Here is a 21,482-nt window from a genome sequence, read left to right as displayed (position 1 = left end):
AGACTCCAAAAAGAGCACGGCCTTGACCACAGAGGTTAACCTCAAAATAGCGCTGCCACAATCTAGAAAGAAATAAAAGAGTAAAAAGTACTTTAACTGCACTACTATCAATACACTGTGACAGTGATATGCTGCAGATACGATCGAGGCCATTCTCGACACTGCAGGCTTTCATTTGGCCGGGTGTCCACTGGGGGATGTGCCTTGGAAGGGCCTATACTGATGCGGAGCCAAACACATGCAGACAAACACCTGTTTGAAGCACTAAACCCATCCTTGTCGGTTATGTTTGTGGTTTTAGAAACCTTTGACCTACATCAATGGAACAAACAATAATTGCCCAGCGTTTTTTCAGAATTCAAAATTGTACATCTTGACAATACTGAATTCATCACTTAAACATTCACAGACTAGGTTGGAAAAGGTATGCGAACCTCTAGACTAATGACTTGTTCAAAAGCTAATTGGAGTCAAGCGTTCCAATCAATGAGACGAGATTGGAGGTGTGCGTTGGAGGTGCCTTGCCCTATAAATAGGCACACAAAGTTTGCTTACTCAGTCTGTTCATGTGAACAATGTCCTCATAAAAACTATTTTCAGAGGACTTTAGAAGAACTGTAGAGATGCAAAAAGCTGGAAAAGGCTAGAAAATATTTCTAAAGGCCTGGGTGTTCATCAATCCACAATAAGACAAGTGTTGTATACAAATGGAGGTATTATGTACTGTTGCTTCCCTCCCTAGGAGTGAGCATCCTGCAAGGATCACAGCAAGAGCACAACATGCTATGCTACAGGTGGCCAGAAAGAACCCTAGCTTAACAGCAGAGGACTTGCAGAAATCTCTAAAGAAACTTGCTAAAGTCTCTGTCCACTATCAGAAAAACACTAAACAAGAATGGCATTCATGGGAGGACACCACAGAGGAAACCACTGCTCACCAAAAAAACAATGCTGAAGATCTCAATGTTTGCACAAAACCACCTGGATGTCCCACAATGCTTCTGGCATAATGTTTTATGATTGGATGAGACAAAAGTTTAACTTTTTTGAAGAAGGAAGGCAAAAAGCACTGCTCAGCAACACAAATATCAACATAGTGGAGGGATCATCATGGTTTGGGGCTGCTTTGCTGCTTCAGGGCCTGAGCAGCTTGCAATCATTGAGGGAACAAAGAGTTTGAAATGGTATCAAGAACTTGAGCAGAACTGTTGAATGTCAGGGTAGCGGTAACCCAAAACTCATGAGTAAATTGACAACAGAATGGCTTAAATGGAATAAAATTCATGTTTTGGAATGGCCAAGCCAGAGTCCAGGCCTTAACTCAATTGAGATGTTGTGACATGACCTGAAGAGGGCTGTTCATGCAAGAAATCCGAGAAATATCAATGAACTGAAGCAGTTTTGTGAGGAGGAATGGCCTATCCTCCTAACCATTGTGCAAGTCTGATCAGCAGCTATAGGAAACATTTGTAGGAGGTTACAGCTGTTAAAGAGGTTAAGTTACTACACACAAGGGTTCACACACTTTTTGCAGCCTGAACTGTGAATGTTTAGACAATGTGTTCACTAAAGACATGAAAAGTGCAATCGATTGTGTGTTCTTAGTTTAAGCAGAATGTGCTTGTTAATTATTGTGACTTAAATAAAGATCAGACCACATTTAATGAGTAATTAATGCAAAAATTCCAGGTAATTCCAAAGGGTTCGCAAACTTTCTTACAACTGTATAACATTAAAACGTTAATTACTGAAACACAATTCAGTCTTGTTCCAGAACTGGATAGGTATAGGTGTAATTGCCTCAGTTGAATTGATGCTCTGACCAAATCAGCAACCATTTCAGATCTGAGAAATCAGGTGATCAGCTTCAAGCATGGAGCAACCAGGAACAAGCAGGTTAGATAATGGATGGATGTACATCAGAATAACTTATCTTCAGTTATACGTTTTATATTATCGGCTAAGATATAGAACTGCTATTGTGGATGTGAACATTTTTACTAAAACTCAATGCAGGCATTTTTATATTACAGAAAGCAATGTCATACAAGGCAGTCTGAATTTCTGTAAGCCTTTAATTTGAATCTGCAGTGACCATTTATATCTCAACAGACTCTGCTGTCAGTTTTTCCATAAATTTTGTTTTATAAAAAATAAAATGTACAACAAAATAAAAAAACAAAAAAACAATGTGCATACTTGTATAGCCCTTTCCTTAAAATTCAATTGAATCCTATGCCGTTTTCCTAAAAACAAGGCTATAATACTTTTATTATTTTTAAAATCCTTTTTACAATGAGAGGTCAAGATATACAGAACAAACTGGTGTGATTATTGTTTATGAACATAGCAGAAATGTTGTTCTGGTCCAGAGCACTATACACATTTTCTACAGCAGTCAAACATTTTCCCCAGTCAATCAATTGCACTCATTTGGACTTCGGTTTACAGGTTCAACATTTTCTTTCATTAATAAATTTTCTGATAAGTATTACGTCAGGTAATAATAAAATATAGCAAAAACGGGAAAAATACAGTAAAAAGGCACTTTTTAAGTTCTGCTACTGGTTGTACAAGTAATAAACGGATGGCAAAAAGAGAACCAGACTGCATCTCTATCAATGCTATTATTTCACATGGGAAACGGTAAGATTGTGATGCATAAGTAATGTTTTTTTTTTATCACTAAGCTTTTCAATCTTGGGCTTAGAAAAAAAACACTGCCAAAATGCTCACACACTTACGTGTACATGTTCTGCACATACAATACATGCGTACAATTGCAACAGGTACACATATATATTTGGACATTTTATCATGTGCTCTTGTATACAAACACGTGCACACGTGTGCGTGCACATGTGCACACACAGACAACATACAATTCTCGCAGAATTACATCTCGTCATTTAAATAATTGCCATCGTCACTTGCTATCAATTAACATTAATGCTATCAATACTTTTCCTGAATGAATAAAAGAGAGTCAGAGTAAAATAAATGCATATAAAAGCCACCAGGACTTTTCCCTTTGAGAGAGCGATGTGACAGCGCCCCCTGCTGGCCTGGAAGCGCAGCACGGTTTTGGAGCCTCCCCCTTCTGCTCTCCACTGAATTGGCACTACATTCCCCAAGATTCCCGCAACGCAAACGCGTTGCGTCATAAGCGTCCCGCTGCTCCTCTGTGACATCATCAGGAGAAGGAGTGGCACTTCCTTACGTGCACAGGGTTCATTGCCATGCCACCCACGAAGGAGAACCAAGACCAGATGACTCGCGCAGACTGTTGCTTCGTTGTCTCCCCAGGTGATAAGTGCTTGGCTATGGCCGATGGAATCTGCATGGGAGGAGGAAGAGGGCAAACAGGAGACTGAACACTCGCAAAGATTCTCAATCAACGCTCACTCACCTATTTGATCAATATATCGTTATGAAGGACAGAAACACGCTCTACATGGATAAAGGAAAGTACTGCTTCTGCTTCAATACACAGCAACACGTGCCCATCTTCCATATGTCAAATGTAATGCATATATGATGGATTCTACTCTACAATTGATGCCCATAGACTAAGTGTGCCACAGTGTTCAACGGTAACAGCGTGACAATGTTTGGGGAACGTGGCCTGGGCCGAACGTTAATCTTCATCGTTTTCCCCTCTCTGCTCACCTGGTGTAGATCCGGCTCTGCTCGTGCACCTCCATCTCAGTGCTCTTGAACTCATTGAGTTCTTTCCGGATTGCCGCCTGGAGGAGGGACAGAGTGAGGGGTGAGACTCTGTGTGCCAGTGCATGCAGTACAGAGCTTCCTGGTGTCTATGTTTCTTAGCATGTCACGCAGAACGGAACACATGCTGTACACTTACGTCAGTCATAACACGCACTTCTTAAGGCAAAATTCATACCACAGCAGCATGTATTTTCTTGGACATAAATGAAGTTGAATGAAGGTACTGTACGTTTTTTTAATATGCAATTTTAGGATATAAATATACGTTATGTGTATATAGCAATATTAATATTACTGGATATAAATATTAAAGAGGTGTACTTGGAAAATGAAAATTTCAGACTGTTTGTACTATGTCAATAAAGTTGTAGGTGCTGACTGTTTAGCTGAGTGAGATGATGTTTGGACGACCCTGTGATTTTTGACAGAGGGAACGGCCTGCTCACCTTGTCAGCAGGGGTGAGTTTCGTCCAGGGCTTTTCGCCACGGCGATCGTAGTCCTGGGCGTCGGTGCACTCCACGTACTCATGGAAACGCAGGATCTTCCGAGCCTGCAGCTCTGCCACCGTGGGCCTCTGACTGAGCTGGAGAGAGAACGAGGCAGGGTCAGACACACACACACACGGTCACTTAATACATAACACAAACGCGTGCGCACACACACGCACACATATATACACACACACACACACACACACACACACACACACGGTCACTTATACATAACACAAACGCATGCGCACACACACGCACACATATATACACACACACGGTCACTTATACACAACACAAACGCATGCGCACACACACACACACGGTCACTTATACATAACACAAACGCATGCGCACACACACGCACACACACACGCACACATGTATACACACACACACACACACACACGGTCAATAACGCATAACACAAACGCATGCGCACACACACGCACACATATATACACACACACGGTCAATAACGCTTAACACAAATGCATGCACACACACGCACACACACACACACACACACACACGGTCACTTATACATAACAGAAACGCATGCGCACACACATACATACACGCAGTCAATAATGCATAACACACATGCATGCGCACACACGCGCACGCGCACACACACACATACGCATAACAGACACAACCAACTTTATCAAGTAATAATTGTATCCCATTTCCTCTTCTACATTCTCTATCTTTTAGAATGTGAGTTTTTCAAGCCCAGCAGGAAGTGTGCTGCTTTCCATGAGTGTATTATATGGGGGTGTAATTGTGTATGGAACATCTTGGACAGGTAAAAAGCAGCCATATTTAGCATCTTACCTTCCTGGTGAGCCTCCTTTTGATCTCGCTCCGCTCCGCCCGCCTGTCCGCCTCATTCTTGGCTGGAAATGAGAACAACCAATCAGCACAGAGGACACTGGGAAAACAGCCAGTCAGCAAAGTGGAAACAGTAGCCAATCAGCAAAGACTGAAACGGGGCTTTGCAGAAAAGGAACAGAGAAGGCAAAAAGTTTGTGTCTCTTACATTACAGGCATTTTATTTTTCAGAACGTGATTTCTTTTTCAAAGCCCAGCAGGCAGTGTACTGCGTGCCGTGAGTGTTTTAGATGGGGGTGAAATAAAGCTCTTAAAGCTCTCTGCACTTCAGCGCCCTTTCCAGATATTCAGTCATGATTTTTTTTTTTGGAATTGGAAGCTGACTGCCTATACATGCTCTAGATATAACTTCAACAGTTTGACTCTATTGATTTTAAAATACTAATAATAATAATGCACACACATGTTTTGCACCTGTTTCTGTACTCGAATAGATTTGTCTGTGTTTTCCTTGATTTTTAAAGTGAATGCACTAATGCACAGGAATGCGAGGGGCTGCTCAAAGCCTAAAGGTAAATGCATCTGCTGTGAGGGGAAAAGCAGTGCAGCAGAGGGGTGAGGGACCTGGGCTCGCACAACCTGGTCGCACCAAGTTCCGAAGCGGACCACTTCAAAATGAAACGGCACAATAAACACTTGTACGTGTTACCGGATTTGTTCAAATTAAATTTATTCAAAATCTAAATTTAAGACGGGGAGACTGAAACATATTTCAAACTTCTAATTATAAGAGTGCCATAGACTTTTCCAACAAAACATTTATGGAATAGCATGAAACATCCACAAGAGGGCGATATAGCGTCATGCTGCTACTTAAAACGAAGAGCTCAACAAATGTTAGAATTAGGAGTAAAAAGACAGCAATAAATTGCAATAAAAACTAAAGCCAACTATCAACAGACAAACAAAGGTGGTGTATGAATGCAAGCATAACGACAGCACCACTCTAACCTCCGGGAGAACATTAGCAAACGGCTCTCCATGTCCTTCCTTACGAAAACTTACACCTACACCAAAGATAAAACGCATCAGTGCTAGTTTTGGCACCCTTCAAAGGCATCTAAACCCTCCATTTTGGTCTGAACTGTGTGCTTCTGCGTACGGTATTTTGAACTCTTCTGGCTTGCAAGCAGAAGCGAGAAGTTCTTCTAGCGCTACTGTTCTATGCAAAGCAAAGCACTGGTTTGCCTAAGTAATATATACAAGCTCGCAAATTAATATGCAAATATGCTTCAACATGCCAGGATTATCCTGTTTAGACTAATCACAGGTGAGCGTCTCCGGTTGGAGAATCCCAGTGTGACTGGATTTAGGTGATGGGTGAGCGGGAGGGGAAAGGAAGCGAGGGAGAGTGTGAGAGAGAAGGAGGGAGAGGTGGAGGGAGGAGGGAACTCACGCTGGAGAATGTTCCTCTGCTCCAGCTCCACCACTGTGGGTCTCTGGCTCAGCCTCCTGCAGGTGACACAGAAAAAACAGCGGGTCAATACGCATGGAGAAAAACACTCACACACCAGCTGCACAGTGAGAACAAACTCCATATACTCAACACACGCCAACTGCACAGTGAGAACAAACTCCATATACTCAACACACGCCAGCTGCACAGTGAGAACAAACTCCATATACTCAACACACACCAGCTGCACAGTGAGAACAAACTCCATATACTCAACACACACCAGCTGCACAGTGAGAACAAACTTCATATACTCAACACACACCAGCTGCACAGTGAGAGCAAACTCCATATACTCAACACACACCAGCTGCACAGTGAGAACAAAATCCATATACTCAACACACACCAGCTGCACAGTGAGAACAAACTCCATATACTCAACACACACCAGCTGCACAGTGAGAACAAACTCCATATACTCAACACACACCAGCTGCACAGTGAGAACAAACTCCATATACTCAACACACACCAGCTGCACAGTGAGAACAAACTCCATATACTCAACACACACCAGCTGCACAGTGAGAGCAAACTCCATATACTCAACACACACCAGCTGCACAGTGAGAACAAACTCCATATACTCAACACACACATACACAGAGCACACCGGCAGCACACTGGCAGCACACACACCGGCAGCACACAGCACGGCACATGCGGCAGACGCTGGGAACACGTCTTGCTAGGACGCGGCTACGTTAGCGGTCGGTGGTTATGAGAGCCGGGCTGACCATCGTCGGCAGCAGAGAGACTCCCAGGGAAACGAACCATGGCCACAAGCTTTCTGCTCCAAAGTCACTAAGACCATCCCTGCGCTCACGGTCGCAGTCCCAAAAACAGCTCAGCACAGCAGTGTCGAGTCAGGAGGTACAGTTACAGGAGGCAAAGGCAGGCATGGACACACAACACAGTTCCAAAAGTGAAGGGTTCTGGTGATTCGCTAACGATTTGGGGTTAATTTCCTTAGCATGGTTTTGATGCACTTGTACTGTCCCAAGGTAAGATCAATGTCAGTCATTACTGAATGGTACAGAGAGGTCATCTTCACCCCATGTTAAAGCGTTCTCTCCCTACAGAGAGGGGCATCCTGAGACGCCGCATCACCAGAGCCAGGCTGATCCCTTCAGGGGTCTGATGAGCAGTGCCCTGAGGCCATCGGCACGCCAGGGCCAGCGCCTTCACTGGTCCCGATTACAATCGAGCAGTCACAAGGCATTCTGGGAGGACGCCTGAGACGGTGTGTTCCACTTTCATCAGCTGAGTGCGAGCTGACTGTCACGCTCACGGAAGAGTGGCGTTATGTGTCTTCTGCGTAAGTACGGTCATCTGTAGACTGCCCACAGCATGCAGGCCACTGACCGCACGCGGCGGCTCAACATGCTATTAAACAACTTCACGTTTTTCTGTTCACTGCCCGAGATTTCTCCTGTAGTGCGCAATGTGAAGACACAGACCTCTCTCACAGTGTGTAATGTACAGACCGCAATGTACAGGGTCTGATTCCACCTGCACTGTGTAATGCAGATTGCTCTTATAGTAGCCTATATAATGTACAGAGACTGATTTCACCTGCATTGTGTAATGTACAGATTGCTCTTATAGTAGGCTATATAATGTGCAGGGTCTGATTCCACCTGCATTGTGTAATGTACAGATTGCTCTTATAGTAGCCTATATAATGTGCAGGGTCTGATTCCACCTGCATTGTGTAATGTACAGATTGCTCTTATAGTAGCCTAGATAATGTACAGAGACTGATTCCACCTGCATTGTGTAATGTACAGATTGCTCTTATAGTAGCCTAGATAATGTACAGAGACTGATTCCACCTGCATTGTGTAATGTACAGATTGCTCTTATAGTAGCCTAGATAATGTACAGAGACTGATTTCTCCTGTAGTGTGTAATGTACAGATTGCTCTTATAGTAGCCTAGATAATGTACAGAGACTGATTCCACCTGCATTGTGTAATTTACAGATTGCTCTTATAGTAGGCTATGTAATGTGCAGACACAGATTTCTCTTACAGCGTGTAATGCACAGAATCAGATTTCACCTGCAGTGTGTGATGCAGACGAAACCCTTGAGTGACAGCGGATAGAAGACGACGCCTCACGCAGCGCTCTCCCAGCATGCACCTCTGCCGCAGAATGCCTGCTATGTCCCAGACATGACAAAGCCTGCTCTGGGCCTCAAGGTCCCTCCCCACAAAGGGAGGAATGCAGTACTATCTCTCCATCTCTCCTCCCTCCCTCCCTCCCTCCCTCCCTCCATCCTCTTTTCCTCTCAGCACTGGCTCTTCCGCGCTTCAGAAATCTGAGAGAAGGCCTACAGGTCCACGCAGCTTTAATCACTAGAGGCACGCTTAGCCAATCGTCAGGCACAGTTCCATTCCGCAATGAGTCGTGAGAGCCGACCTCGCAGAAAGGGCTGCGAACCCGAGGCTAAAGGGAGCCACCGCGGCGGAGACAGGGACAGACAGGAAGTGAGCGGCTCGGCGTATTCGTACGTGCCGCGCTGCCCTGTAGCACAGGAACTCAGACGCTAGGTCACACGCACCGCACCGTGCCAACCTGAGCGGAATACCCGCACACTGCGCTGTGAGCACGTCCCTCCAGCATGTGCACGTCATTTTATAGCACGTGCGTTACGGGACAGTGTGACAACACGAGTGCGCTCAGGATTGTGTGCATGGTTTTCTATCGTGTTGCATTGGTTTGTGTATGTGAGCGTGTGCGTGTATGTGCATGCGGGCGTATGTGGGCGCGTGCATGTGTGTGTGCGTGTTTGTGTGTATAAGTGTGCATGTGTGTGTTTATGTGCATGTGGGTGAACATGTGCGTGTGCATGCGCATGTATGCGTGTATATGCGTGTGCGTGGCAAGCGGGCGTGCCGTCAGGCTCCGCCCATCATACCGTGTAAGCGCCGTGCCGATCTGCGAGCGGACCGACTCCCACTGCTCTCTGCTCTGCCAGGACGTCTCCTCCTGCTCCCGCTCCTCCTGCTCCTCCCGCGCCTCCCGCGCCTCCCGCGTCTCCTCGGAGCCGGAGGACCGGCCGCCCAGCCTCAGGGCCAGGGTGTCCTTCCTCTGCACCTTGCTCGCCAGCCCCCCTGCGAACGCGGACGCGGACACGCACACCCGCGCGTTTAGTAAGGCACAGTCTCCGGGGCTGCCGCCGCTGGCCACAGCTAGCCACAGCTAGCCACAGCACATGCAGCTCACTACAGACTAAAGGCTAAATCACATCAACTCTGTACAGTACCATTACAACCATAACTAACCGATCAAAAAAGTATCAATACACACTACACACTATAAACAACATACACCACAACCAGTTTCCCAGTCATTGACTAAATATGGAACACAGGCATAATCAGCTCAGTTTTCAATATATAATAAAGGTTTCATTCTTGAAAAGGGATTTGTGATACTTGACTTCAAAAACCCACTATTTTTTGTCATTGCCATGGCAGCGCATGCTTTCTCCTGATTGGTGGGTCAGGCTTTGCCCACCATGAGGCATTCCATTCACAATTTATTATTTTTTTTGGGGGGGTGGAGGGGTGGGGGTCGCCTGAACACGTACCGAGCGGGACGTCCTCGTCCTCTTCCTCCTCCCCTCCGTTGTCGTCCCTGTAAAGGACGGGCCCGTCGGCGTCCGAGTCGCTGGCCCCTTCCCCCTCGTCCTCCTCCTCCTCGCTGATGGAGGGGCTCCGGGCGCTGGGGATGTAGCTGACGCGCACGTCCCCCGCCAGGCCCAGCCGGCTGCGCGCCTCCAGATCCCGCCGGGCTGCCGCGCGCCGAGTACGCAGCTCTTCCTCCATGTCAAAGTCATCATCCTCCTGCCTGCGGACAGAGAGAGGGAGGGAGAGGAAAACTATCCATTATCACTATCATTAGTACTGTTCTTATTATTCACATTTAACCAATGATTATTACTCTTATTACTCATGTTTAACCAATTATTATTACTCTTATTACCCAAGTTTAACCTATGATTATTACTCTTATTACCCATGATTATTACTCTTATTACCCATGATTATTACTCTTATTACCTATGATCATTACTCTTATTACCCATGATTATTACTCTTATTACCCATGATTATTACTCTTATTACCTATGATCATTACTCTTATTACCCATGATTATTACTCTTATTACCTATGATTATTACTCTTATTACCCATGATTATTATTCTTATTACCTATGATTATTAGTCTTATTACACATGATTATTACTCTTATTACCGAGGTAATAAGAGTTATAACCCCTTATAATTTTTTACTTTACACATCTAAAGCTTCCGTATGTGTTATGTTGTCTTATGTCTGCATTGTTAATCACTTAGGCAATACTGTTATTGTTGGCAGTTAGATTAATTGTTTATGCATAATGGACATCTGTGAAATGGACAAGTGGACAAGTGTGAAAGAAAAAAATCTTATTCGCTAACAGTAATACATCTCTGACTGTTTTGCGATTATGTAGGATCTATTATTAAGTGCTACATTGTACAATGTCTATTATGTATGTGTGTATTATGTAACATGGCCAAAGTGCAAAGGGTGTGTGTGTGTGTGTGAGAGAGAATGGCAAGCATGCCTGCCTACTGGGATAAGGTCGTCTAGGCTGTGGGGGGAAAATGGAAACATCCAGTTACTCAACAGGTCGTGGGGGAGTGTTTGACGGAACAGGCCGTTCTCGCCCTAAGCCAAATTTCGTCAGTCAACTGATGTTTGTCTGTTTTGTGATTGCTGGCCTGTTTTTCCCTTACACTTCCTCCCCACTGCTGCCCGGTACTGATGTCTGCCTCAGAGAGTTGACATCACACACGCGACACCAACGAGTCAAAGCTGTCTGAGTCACTGAAGCACCCGCCAAACATGCCCCGACATCACCTCCTTCAAGTGCCACTTGCGTCCCCTCCAGCAGCCATGCTAGCCCATGTAGCATTTTTATATACGGCCCTAAGCATGCTGGGATTTCATTTGCTTAGTTAATAAATGAACCACAGCACGGCGGCGGTGCTTGCCTTGCATATGCTCACTCTCATTTCAATTTTAAGTGTTTTCATGATCTAATGTGTAGCTGAAAAAAAAAATCTGCAAAACAAAACAAAACAAAACAAAACAAAACAAAACAAAACAAAACAAAACAAAACAAAACAAAACAAAACAAAACAAAACAAAACAAACATTCTGTTCTTAAATGACTCTGGTGCAGGTGGCTGTACTTTGTGCGGGTGGTGTCTTGCACATCTTTTGTTCAACTGCTGTCCACTTTGTACAGCCGAGCAGCGGAACGTGTATCAAAATGAGTATCGTGGGGGTGAAGGTGGCATGAGGAAGGGGAGGGAGGCGAGGAAGGCTCACAGTCTGATGCGCTCGACGGTGACGGGCAGGGAGGCCCTCTCCCCGGGCGTGGTCAGGTAGGTCTGCGGCACGTCGAACAGCAGAGAGTGGGCGCGCTTGGACCGGTCCGAGGCGGGGGGGTTCCGGCCGGGGTTGGCCAGCGCCCGCTGGATGAGCAGGTGCAGCGGGATGGGGGGCTCCGCGGGGGCTGGGTGGTGGGGCTGGGGGGTCCGCGGTGGGCACGGCGACCGGGGCCGCTTGCGGGATGGGGAGGGGGTGGTGGTGGGACGGGGGGAGGAGGGCGGGATGGGGAGGGGGTGGTGGTGGGAGCGGGGGAGGAGGGCGGGATGGGGAGGGGGTGGTGGTGGGAGCGGGGGGGGGAGGGCGGGAGGGGGTGGTGGTGGGAGGGGGGGGGGGGGCGGGTGTGGGAGGGCGGTCGGGCGTCGGGGGCGGGCTCGGGCTCCGGCGGCGGAGGCAGTGATTCGCCGGCCTTCTCCTCGGCCTGCGCGGGGGCGGGGTCGGGGGCGGGGTCCGGGGAGGCTGGAACGACGTGAGACTCCTGGGAGTTGCGCTTGGTGACGGGGGTGGTCCTCTTGGGGGGCATGGGCGGGGAGCGCTTGACGGGTGCGGCTTGCGACAGCTCCGCTGTGGACGAAACAGATAAAGAGTCACACACCACCCCTCTCGTCCTCACACACAAAAACAGCACAAACACACACCTTCCTGAAGTGGGTGCGCCAAAGTGCACGCACACACACACACACACACACACACACACACACACACACACACACACGCACACACACACAGACACACACGCACACACACACACACACACACACACACACACACACAGACACACACACAGACACACACACACGTGAGCGCTGAGATGAACACACACTGCAGGCTTGGTAATGGGGTTTAGGTGTGTTCAGTGTTACTGCAGGCTAAAGAATAAAGACATACGCTGCACTCAGTGTCACTGCAAGCTGAGGGATAAAAGTCTAAGCTGAACACAGTGTAAATGCAGGCAGCAGCGGTTAATGGGGACACCAAGTTATGTTCTCCAATGGAGATCGTCACCATCCACCTTGCTTCAGTGTACAATAAAGGCCTACTTACTCAAACAGGGATGAGAGAATCTATAATGAGCATCCGTAATGAGCCAAAAAACCTCACAGCAACACACACTCCAGAGCACCACAGCTGAGATCACTGAACACACACTCCAGAGCGCCACGTCTGAGACCACTGAACACACACTCCAGAGTGCCACGGCTGAGATCACTGAACACACACTCCAGAGTGCCACGTCTGAGATCACTAAACACACACTCCAGAGTGCCACAGCTGAGATCACTGAGCACACACTCCAGAGTGCCACAGCTGAGATCACTAAACACACCCTCCAGAGCACCACACCTGAGATCACTGAGCACACACTCCAGAGCAACACAGCTGAGATCACTGAACACACACCCCAGAGTGCCACGGCTGAGATCACTGAACACACACTCCAGAGTGCCACGGCTGAGATCACTGAACACACACTCCAGAGTGCCACGTCTGAGATCACTAAACACACACTCCAGAGTGCCACAGCTGAGATCACTGAGCACACACTCCAGAGTGCCACAGCTGAGATCACTAAACACACCCTCCAGAGCACCACACCTGAGATCACTGAACACACACTCCAGAGTGCCACAGCTGAGATTACTGAACACACAATCCAGAGCGCCACAGCTGAGATCACTGCACACACACTCCAGAGTGCCATGGCTGAGATCACTGAACACACATTCCAGAGCGCCACAGTAGTTTGTGATCACTGAACACACACTCCAGAGTGCCACGTCTGAGATCACTGAACACACACTCCAGAGTGCCACGTCTGAGATCACTGAACACACACTCCAGAGTGCCACGTCTGAGATCACTGAACACACACTCCAGAGCGCCACGTCTGAGATCACTGAACACACACTCCAGAGTGCCACAGCTGAGATCACTGAACACACACTCCAGAGTGCCATGGCTGAGATCACTGAACACACCCTCCAGAGTGCCACGTCTGAGATCACTGAACACACACTCCAGAGCACCACAGCTGAGATCACTGAACACACATTCCAGAGTGCCATGGCTGAGATCACTGAACACACACTCCAGAGTGCCACGTCTGAGATTACTGAACACACACTCCAGAGCGCCACGTCTGAGATCACTGAACACACACTCCAGAGCACCACAGTAGTTAGTGATCACTGAACACAGACTCCAGAGCACCACAGCAGAGATTACTGAACACACACTCCAGAGCGCCACAGCTGAGATCACTGAACACACACTCCAGAGCACCACAGCTGAGATTACTGAACACATACTCCAGAGCACCACAGTAGTTAGTGATCACTGAACACACACTCCAGAGCGCCACGTCTGAGATTACTAAACACACACTCCAGAGCGCCACAGCTGAGATCACTGAACACACACTCCAGAGTGCCATGGCTGAGATTACTGAACACACACTCCAGAGCACCACACCTGAGATCACTGAGCACACACTCCAGAGCACCACAGTAGTTAGTGATCACTGAACACACACTCCAGAGCACCACAGCTGAGATTACTGAACACACACTCCAGAGCGCCACAGCTGAGATCACTGAACACACACTCCAGAGCGCCACAGCTGAGATCACTGAACACACACTCCAGAGTGCCATGGCTGAGATTACTGAACACATACTCCAGAGCACCACAGTAGTTAGTGATCACTGAACACACACTCCAGAGCACCACAGCTGAGATTACTGAACACACACTCCAGAGCGCCACAGCAGTCAGTGATCTGAACACACACTCACAGCCCCACAGGACTGAACGTGCTGGGTTCCGGTGGGCAGGCCATGCAGCCGCTCCAGCCCGCGTCTGTGAGGGCGCCGTTATGGTCTCTATGCTCTCCCGGGTCTCAACACGCGTGCAGCAGCGACAACATTCCGCGGAGTCCGAGGCTTCCGCCGTCACCGTGGCAACAGGGACCACTCTGCCCGTACCTGAGCGGGGGCCCCAGCGGCGCAGGGAGGCGGGCGGGGATGAGCGGCCGTCGAGCCCGCCCCGGTGCCGCGGGAGGCGGGCGCTCGCGGCCCCGCGCGGGGCGGAAGCTGCCGGAAGCGAGCGGGAGACGGAGGCTTTCAGAGCCCTGGCACCGGCGGTGTGACTGTGAGAGACGGGACAGGCCCGGCTGGACCGCGCCAAGAGTGGATGTGCAGGGAGGGGGCGGGGGGGGGGTGGGCTAATTTGGAATCGTCCCCTCGGGAAACGGCTGGCAGCTGCCCCCTGTATTCAGCGCGGCTGGTCTGTGCCAGGTTTCTTAGGGGAAGAGCACTCCTGCGGAGGCCAAGAGCGCATTCCTGCATCCCGACTGGCCCAGGGAACACGCCGCCACTGTGCGAACGGCTCATTAAATATGCAAGGCCTCCGGGAGGATGTCTGCGCTTAACAAGAGCGCTACGTAACCAGGCTGGCTGTTACCCAGCGCTGGGCTGTATTTGTACAGAAGGAAGGGGGGGGGGGCTGGGCTGGAGATAAATACCCAGGCTTAAGCCCAACGGGACCCTAGAAACACTGCTGGAGGACACACAGAAGGCGCAGAGAGGCTAACGGACATACCACTGCAGGCCCAGTGAGACCCCGGACTGAGGACCATGACAGAAGCAGCAGCAGGGTTGGATCCCCGCCTGCGTCACTCTGAGGGGGGGGGGGGGGCTGTGGAGGAACACCATGAGGGGAGGAGCGCAATGCTGCTTTCAGCTAATGAAGACCGGAGACCATGCCTGATCCTGTCCTGGCTGAGTGTGTGTGTGAATGTGTGTGAACGTGTAAGAGTGTGTGTGTGTGTGTGTGTGTGTGAACGTGTATGAGCATAATAATGAATGTGCGTGAACACGTATAAGTGTGTGTGTGAGAATGTGTGAATGTCTGTGAACGTGTAGGAGTGTGTGTGTGTGTGTGTGTGTGTGTGTGAACGTGTATGAGCATAATAATGAATGTGCGTGAACACGTATAAGTGTGTGTGTGTGTGTTTGTGTGTAAGAATGTGTGAATGTCCGTGAACGTGTAGGAGTGTGTGTGTGTGTGTGTGTAAATGTGTGTGAACGTGCATGAGTGCGCGTGTGTGTTTGTCTGTGTATGAATGTGTGTGAACGTGTGTGTGTCTGAGTGTGTTTGTGTGTGTGTGTGTGTGTGTGTGCGTGCGTGTGTTCTCACGTGTGTGTCTGCGAGTCGGTCTGTGTGTGAGTCTGTGTATAAGGGTAAGGATCGCTGTTTGCCCTGCAGTCGGGGCTAATGAGAGCAGCCGAGCATGCTGGGACACACCAACCTCCCACACTGGATCAACAGCAGCGACATTCCCCCACGGACAAAAATAACCCCCGACAAGCCCATTCTTCACTGTGAGGACCCCACAGCAAATCTGCACACAGCCAAACAGCCCCTCCCACAGATACACAACTCAAAACCTAAAACAGCCCCTCCCACAGCTACACAACTCAAAACCTAGAACAGCCCCTTCCACAGATACACAACTCAAAACCAAAAACAGCCCCTTCCACAGATACACAACTCAAAACCCAAAACAGCCCCTCCCACAGATACACACCTCAAAACCTAAAACAGCCCCTCCCACAGATACACAACTCAAAACCTAGAACTGCCCCTTCCACAGATACACAACTCAAAACCTAAAACAGCCCCTTCCACAGATACACAACTCAAAACCTAAAACAGCCCCTTCCACAGATACACAACTCAAAACCTAGAACAGCCCCTTCCACAGATACACAACTCAAAAATTAAAACAGCCCCTCCCACAGATACACAACTCAAAACCTAAAACAGCCCCTCCCACAGATACACAACTCAAAACCTAGAACAGCCCCTCCCACAGATACACAACTCAAAACCTAAAACAGCCCCTTCCACAGATACACAACTCAAAACCTAGAACAGCCCCTTCCACAGATACACAACTCAGAACCTAAAACAGCCCCTCCCACAGATACACAACTCAAAACCTAAAACAGCCCCTCCCACAGATACACAACTCAAAACCTAGAACAGCCCCTCCCACAGATACACAACTCAAAACCTAAAACAGCCCCTTCCACAGATACACAACTCAAAACCTAAAACAGCCCCTTCCACAGATACACGACTCAAAACAGAATAAGATCACCTTGGATACCCAACTCAAAACAGGAATTGCTGGGCTTTAATATAAATGATCATCTGCAATATATATGCGCTGTTTAAACTGATTAACTCCGAACTGGCCTAACAAGGTTATCATCAGTATAGGGTGAAACACTGAGATGACAGTGAACATATAGCTAGACACAATGAAAATAAATGCCAATCCAGTCAACATCCCCACCCTTGGGGATCCAGTGCGCTTCTCTAAGGACTCAAGAAAAAAGACCACCTGGAGCCATCACGCATGAGTCTGTCTTTGGCAGAATCCTCATTGCACCTGTACTGACCAATCAGGCTAAGCCTCAGCCAAGTCAGCCGCAAGCCGATTGGCTCAGTGGCTCAATGACAAGAGCACTAGGTAACTATGACATCAAAGCACTTACCCAGCAGGGCAGGACTGCTGAAGCGGTTGGTAGGCTTGGGTGGAGGCACTGGCGGCTGCTTGGCTGGCGGGGGGGCGGGGACGCTGGCGGAGGTGGAGGGGGCGGAGGTGCCAGGGAGGGGCTGAGGGGCGGGCGCGCTGGCGGGAGGCTCGGGGTTCCCGATCGCGGAGGAGGTCACCGATGAAGACGAGCAGGAGGACGAGGAGGAGCTGCTGCCGGCGGGAACCTTGGGAGGCTCGGGGAGGGAGCCCTGCCGTATCGGGGGCAGGAGGGGCAGTTTGGGGAGGGAGCCCTCCCTCGGCGGGGGGTCGGGGGGGTTCTGCGACCGCGGGGGGAGACGACAACCTGTGGAGCCTGCAGGAGAGAGAGGAGGGCCAGGTCAGCACAGACAGACAGGCAGACAGACAGGCAGACACAGATAGACAGACAGGCAGGCAGACACACACATACACACACACACACAGGCAGACACACACAGGCAGACAGGCAGGCAGACAAAGACAGACAGACAGACAGGCAGACACACAGACAGGCAGACACACACAGACAGACAGGCAGGCAGGCAGGCATACAGGCAGACAGACAGACAGACACACAGGCAGACACACACACACAGACAGACAGACAGGCCCATCCCACACACCTGAGCGTGTCCGCGCTTCGTCCGATGGAAAGCAGCGCGGGAGGGTCGACCTCTGCTCAATCTCTGAGAGGGGGCGTGTCCTCCAGGCCTCCTCCAGGACAGTCTTCTGCCTCAGGTCCATTTCTGAGAGAGGCCTCCATCCGTGGCCAGGCTTCCTGTCCAGCTCTGCTGGAGCCTGGCTCTGCACCGCCTCTCTCCTGTCCTTCCCCTCACGGCTCTCCCTCTCCCTGTCTTTCTCTCTCTCCCTCTCGCCATCTCTCTCCCGTTCTCGCTCCCTCCCTTCTCGATTTCTCTCCTGCTCTCTGTCTCTGTCGTCTCTGTTTTCTTTCTCACGGTCTCTCTCCTCTCTCTTATCCTTCTCTCTGTCCCTCCCCCTCTCTCTGTCTCTCACCTCTCTCTCTCTGTCCCTGTCCCTCCATTCCCTGTCCCGTTCCGGGTCTCTTTCTCTTTCCCTTACTTCTCTGCTATCCCTTTCTCTGTCCCTCTCTCGGTCTCTCTCCTTCTCTCCATCTCTCCCCTCTCTATTATCCCTCTCTCTGTCCTTCCCCCTCTCTCGGTCTCTCACCTCTCTCTCTCTGTCCCTATCCCTCTCTCTGTCTCTCTCCTTCTCCCTGTCTCTGACTCTCTCCCTCTCCTTCTCTCTATCCCTCTCTCTTTCCCTCTCCTTCTCCCTGTCTCTCTCCCTCTCCTTCTCTAGGTCTCTCTCCCTCGCACGATCTTTCTCCTTCTCCCTCTCTCTTTCTCGGTCTCTCTCCTTCTCTCTTTCTCGATCTCGCTCCCTCTCTCTTTCTGTCGCTCTCTCTCTCTCTTTCTCCCTCTCTTTTTCTCTGTCTCTCTCCCTCTCTTTCTCCCTCTCTTTCTCCCTGTCTCTCTCCCTGTCTCGGTCCCTCTCCTCTCTGTTCTCCCTGTCCTCCGTGTCCTCCCTGGCGCTTTTTCGGTCCCTCTCCTCTCCCCTCTCCCTCGCCTCCTTCACCTCCTCCAAGCTGGAGCCCCGGCGCCCGGCCCCCTCTCGGCGGTCTGCGTCCGACGGGATGCGGGTCCTGCGGTCCTCGCCCTGGGGCAGCCAGATGGGCCCCACCCTGCTGTCGGAGTCGGCCCGGAGCCGACCGTTCCTCAGGTGGGGGGCGCGAGGCTGGTCGCCCTCTGTAAGGCACACACGGACGGGACAAGCACAGGCACGGGTTGGGCTCTTAGTCTACCTGCGGATTGATTTTGCAGGTCAAGGCAATCGCTCGCACACCCAAAAGGCTGACCGCACCCTTGTGGCTTTCACAACTGACACGTGACATTCTAGCAACATCTCGATAACCGTTGAGATCGCAGTTTTCAAAGAACGGCAAAGCCAAATTCAAGTTACATGCTGGGGATGGATGCCAGCTTTTCATTATATTTTGGGAGAATTTTTGGGCGCTTAACTTCTGCCAGTTAACATCTGTGGCAGTGGACATTCGGGGGTTGACATCTGCTCTTGCCATCTGGGGAACTCGAACCTTGCATCTGGGCCTGGCGCTTTCTTGGTGGTTGGGGCTGATGTTTCGGTCCTACAGCTCATTCGCCATTATCATCCCCGCCTTTTTGGAATATTTTGCTGTTTTTTGGTTTTAGAATCTTGATCTTGGTTTTATTGGGACTTACTATGGGACAAATAAGTTGTAGTTTCGTCTTTAGACTAGATGCTGAATAATTTGTTGTGATTTAATAAATTTCTTAATTTTAATCTGGTTGCGAATTGTACATTTCGATAAAGGCTGATCCAACAGGTTGCTCTGCCTATCATCAAACTTCGTGATTTAATTGATAATTGATATCTTTAATAATAACGACCAAATTACACCAAAATAATATATTGTATATGTTGGATAAGTGAGAAGTTTTAACTGTTGATGCACTTGTGTTCGGTATTCAGAGAGTCGAATGTTAAAGGAGGGTGTTAGCCATTAAAAGCCGCTGGATTCAGAACATAAACTCACTTCACTCGATCCACACTGTCCCGACAACATCCAAGCACAGGAGAAGTGCTGTTAGGTAAATATTCGGAAAAATAAAAGGGGTGCTTGTGGACCCCGGACCCTTCGGGCACGAATGGCTTTTCATACCAAGGCTGCATTCAGAGCCTTGCCCTCTGCAGACCTCTGAGAAGTGAGTACTGTACCACCAGAGACACTATGGCAGGCCATCCCCAGACCTGATTTACATCATTTTTCATTCTTAAAATTCTCAATTTTTTTTAACTTAAATGTTTAAATTTACATGATTAAGACATTTGAAATAAGGCCAAATTATGCATGTCTGAAGAAAATGTTTGTTGAGTTTGGTTATAACTCAGTTCAGGAAGGCAGCTCAGACCTGTTTGGGTGAATTTCGGGATTACAGTGTAACTTTAGAAATGGGACACCTCCGGCCTGGAGATTACTGCAGGTAACAGCAGGGTATTGTGTACACAGCATGCAGTACTGAGATCGCGACGAATGCCTGCTTTCCCCGCATTCTTTCCTAGAAATGTTCACTGCTTAAAGTCGACATTTTTTAAAGGGACTACGAAGACAAGACTACACAATGTTCAGAAACTCCTCTATATTTTTTACTATGAAGCGGAAACTTGGAAAATTATTATTCTATAAATGGCAACATATATGAACTTGTTTGATTAAAAGTATACTAAAATAATGTTAAATTAACTTTATAATAAAAATAATAAAAAATTAACTTTTTAAAAAGTTCTTCAGGGAATATTATAACCTAACTGAAGACATTTTTTCCTTCCAAATGCGAATACATCAACATTGCATTGACTTTTTGGTGCTTATTAACGTGACCTAATGCTAACAGGATAATATGACTTCCTGTTTGTCCTCAAAATGACTTCCTGTTTGCTATTTTCTCCCCAGTGACCTACCATTTTCTGGGACCTCCTTCAGCAGTCCTTTGTCAATCAGCTCCTGCCTGGGCTTTCTCACTGATATCCTTCTCTCCAGAGCTGAAAGAAACGGAATGTAAAAAGGAAGTTCAGTGCATTACTTGCTTTCTTTCCGGACACCTTGCTTTCCGATTTTTGATTGGGTACAACGGTAGTGCCTCAACAAGGAGCTGTACCTGTAACTTCTGGTCTATAGTCCTAGTTTTTACAGACAGGAAAAACCTTTTAATTTCAAGTGAGAGGCTATAATATTCAACTCTGGAAGCTACAAAATCCAACAAGTAAAATCAGTGGCATTAACTCATACATCTCAAACTCATTTTTGAAAGGA

General features: G+C 48.5%; 1 protein-coding gene across 1 annotated transcript in view; it reads right to left on the bottom strand.

The window, feature by feature from the left end:
- Positions 1-2,057: 2,057 nt before the first annotated feature.
- LOC135261621 (phosphatase and actin regulator 4-like) overlaps positions 2,058-21,482 on the bottom strand; it is a 28,235-nt gene continuing 8,810 nt past the window's right edge. The window contains 12 exon segments of the mRNA XM_064348091.1: positions 2,058-3,337; positions 3,670-3,746; positions 4,176-4,313; positions 5,059-5,120; positions 6,512-6,567; positions 9,498-9,693; positions 10,173-10,432; positions 11,968-12,356; positions 12,359-12,591; positions 17,592-17,945; positions 18,235-19,377; positions 21,131-21,211. Coding sequence (XP_064204161.1) covers positions 3,322-3,337; positions 3,670-3,746; positions 4,176-4,313; positions 5,059-5,120; positions 6,512-6,567; positions 9,498-9,693; positions 10,173-10,432; positions 11,968-12,356; positions 12,359-12,591; positions 17,592-17,945; positions 18,235-19,377; positions 21,131-21,211 — 3,005 coding nt within the window. The 3' untranslated portion in view covers positions 2,058-3,321.

Source organism: Anguilla rostrata, chromosome 8 (genome assembly GCF_018555375.3).
Source record: "Anguilla rostrata isolate EN2019 chromosome 8, ASM1855537v3, whole genome shotgun sequence".
Classification (NCBI taxonomy): Eukaryota; Metazoa; Chordata; class Actinopteri; order Anguilliformes; family Anguillidae; genus Anguilla; species Anguilla rostrata.
This window is presented reverse-complemented; position numbering and strand designations above follow the sequence as displayed.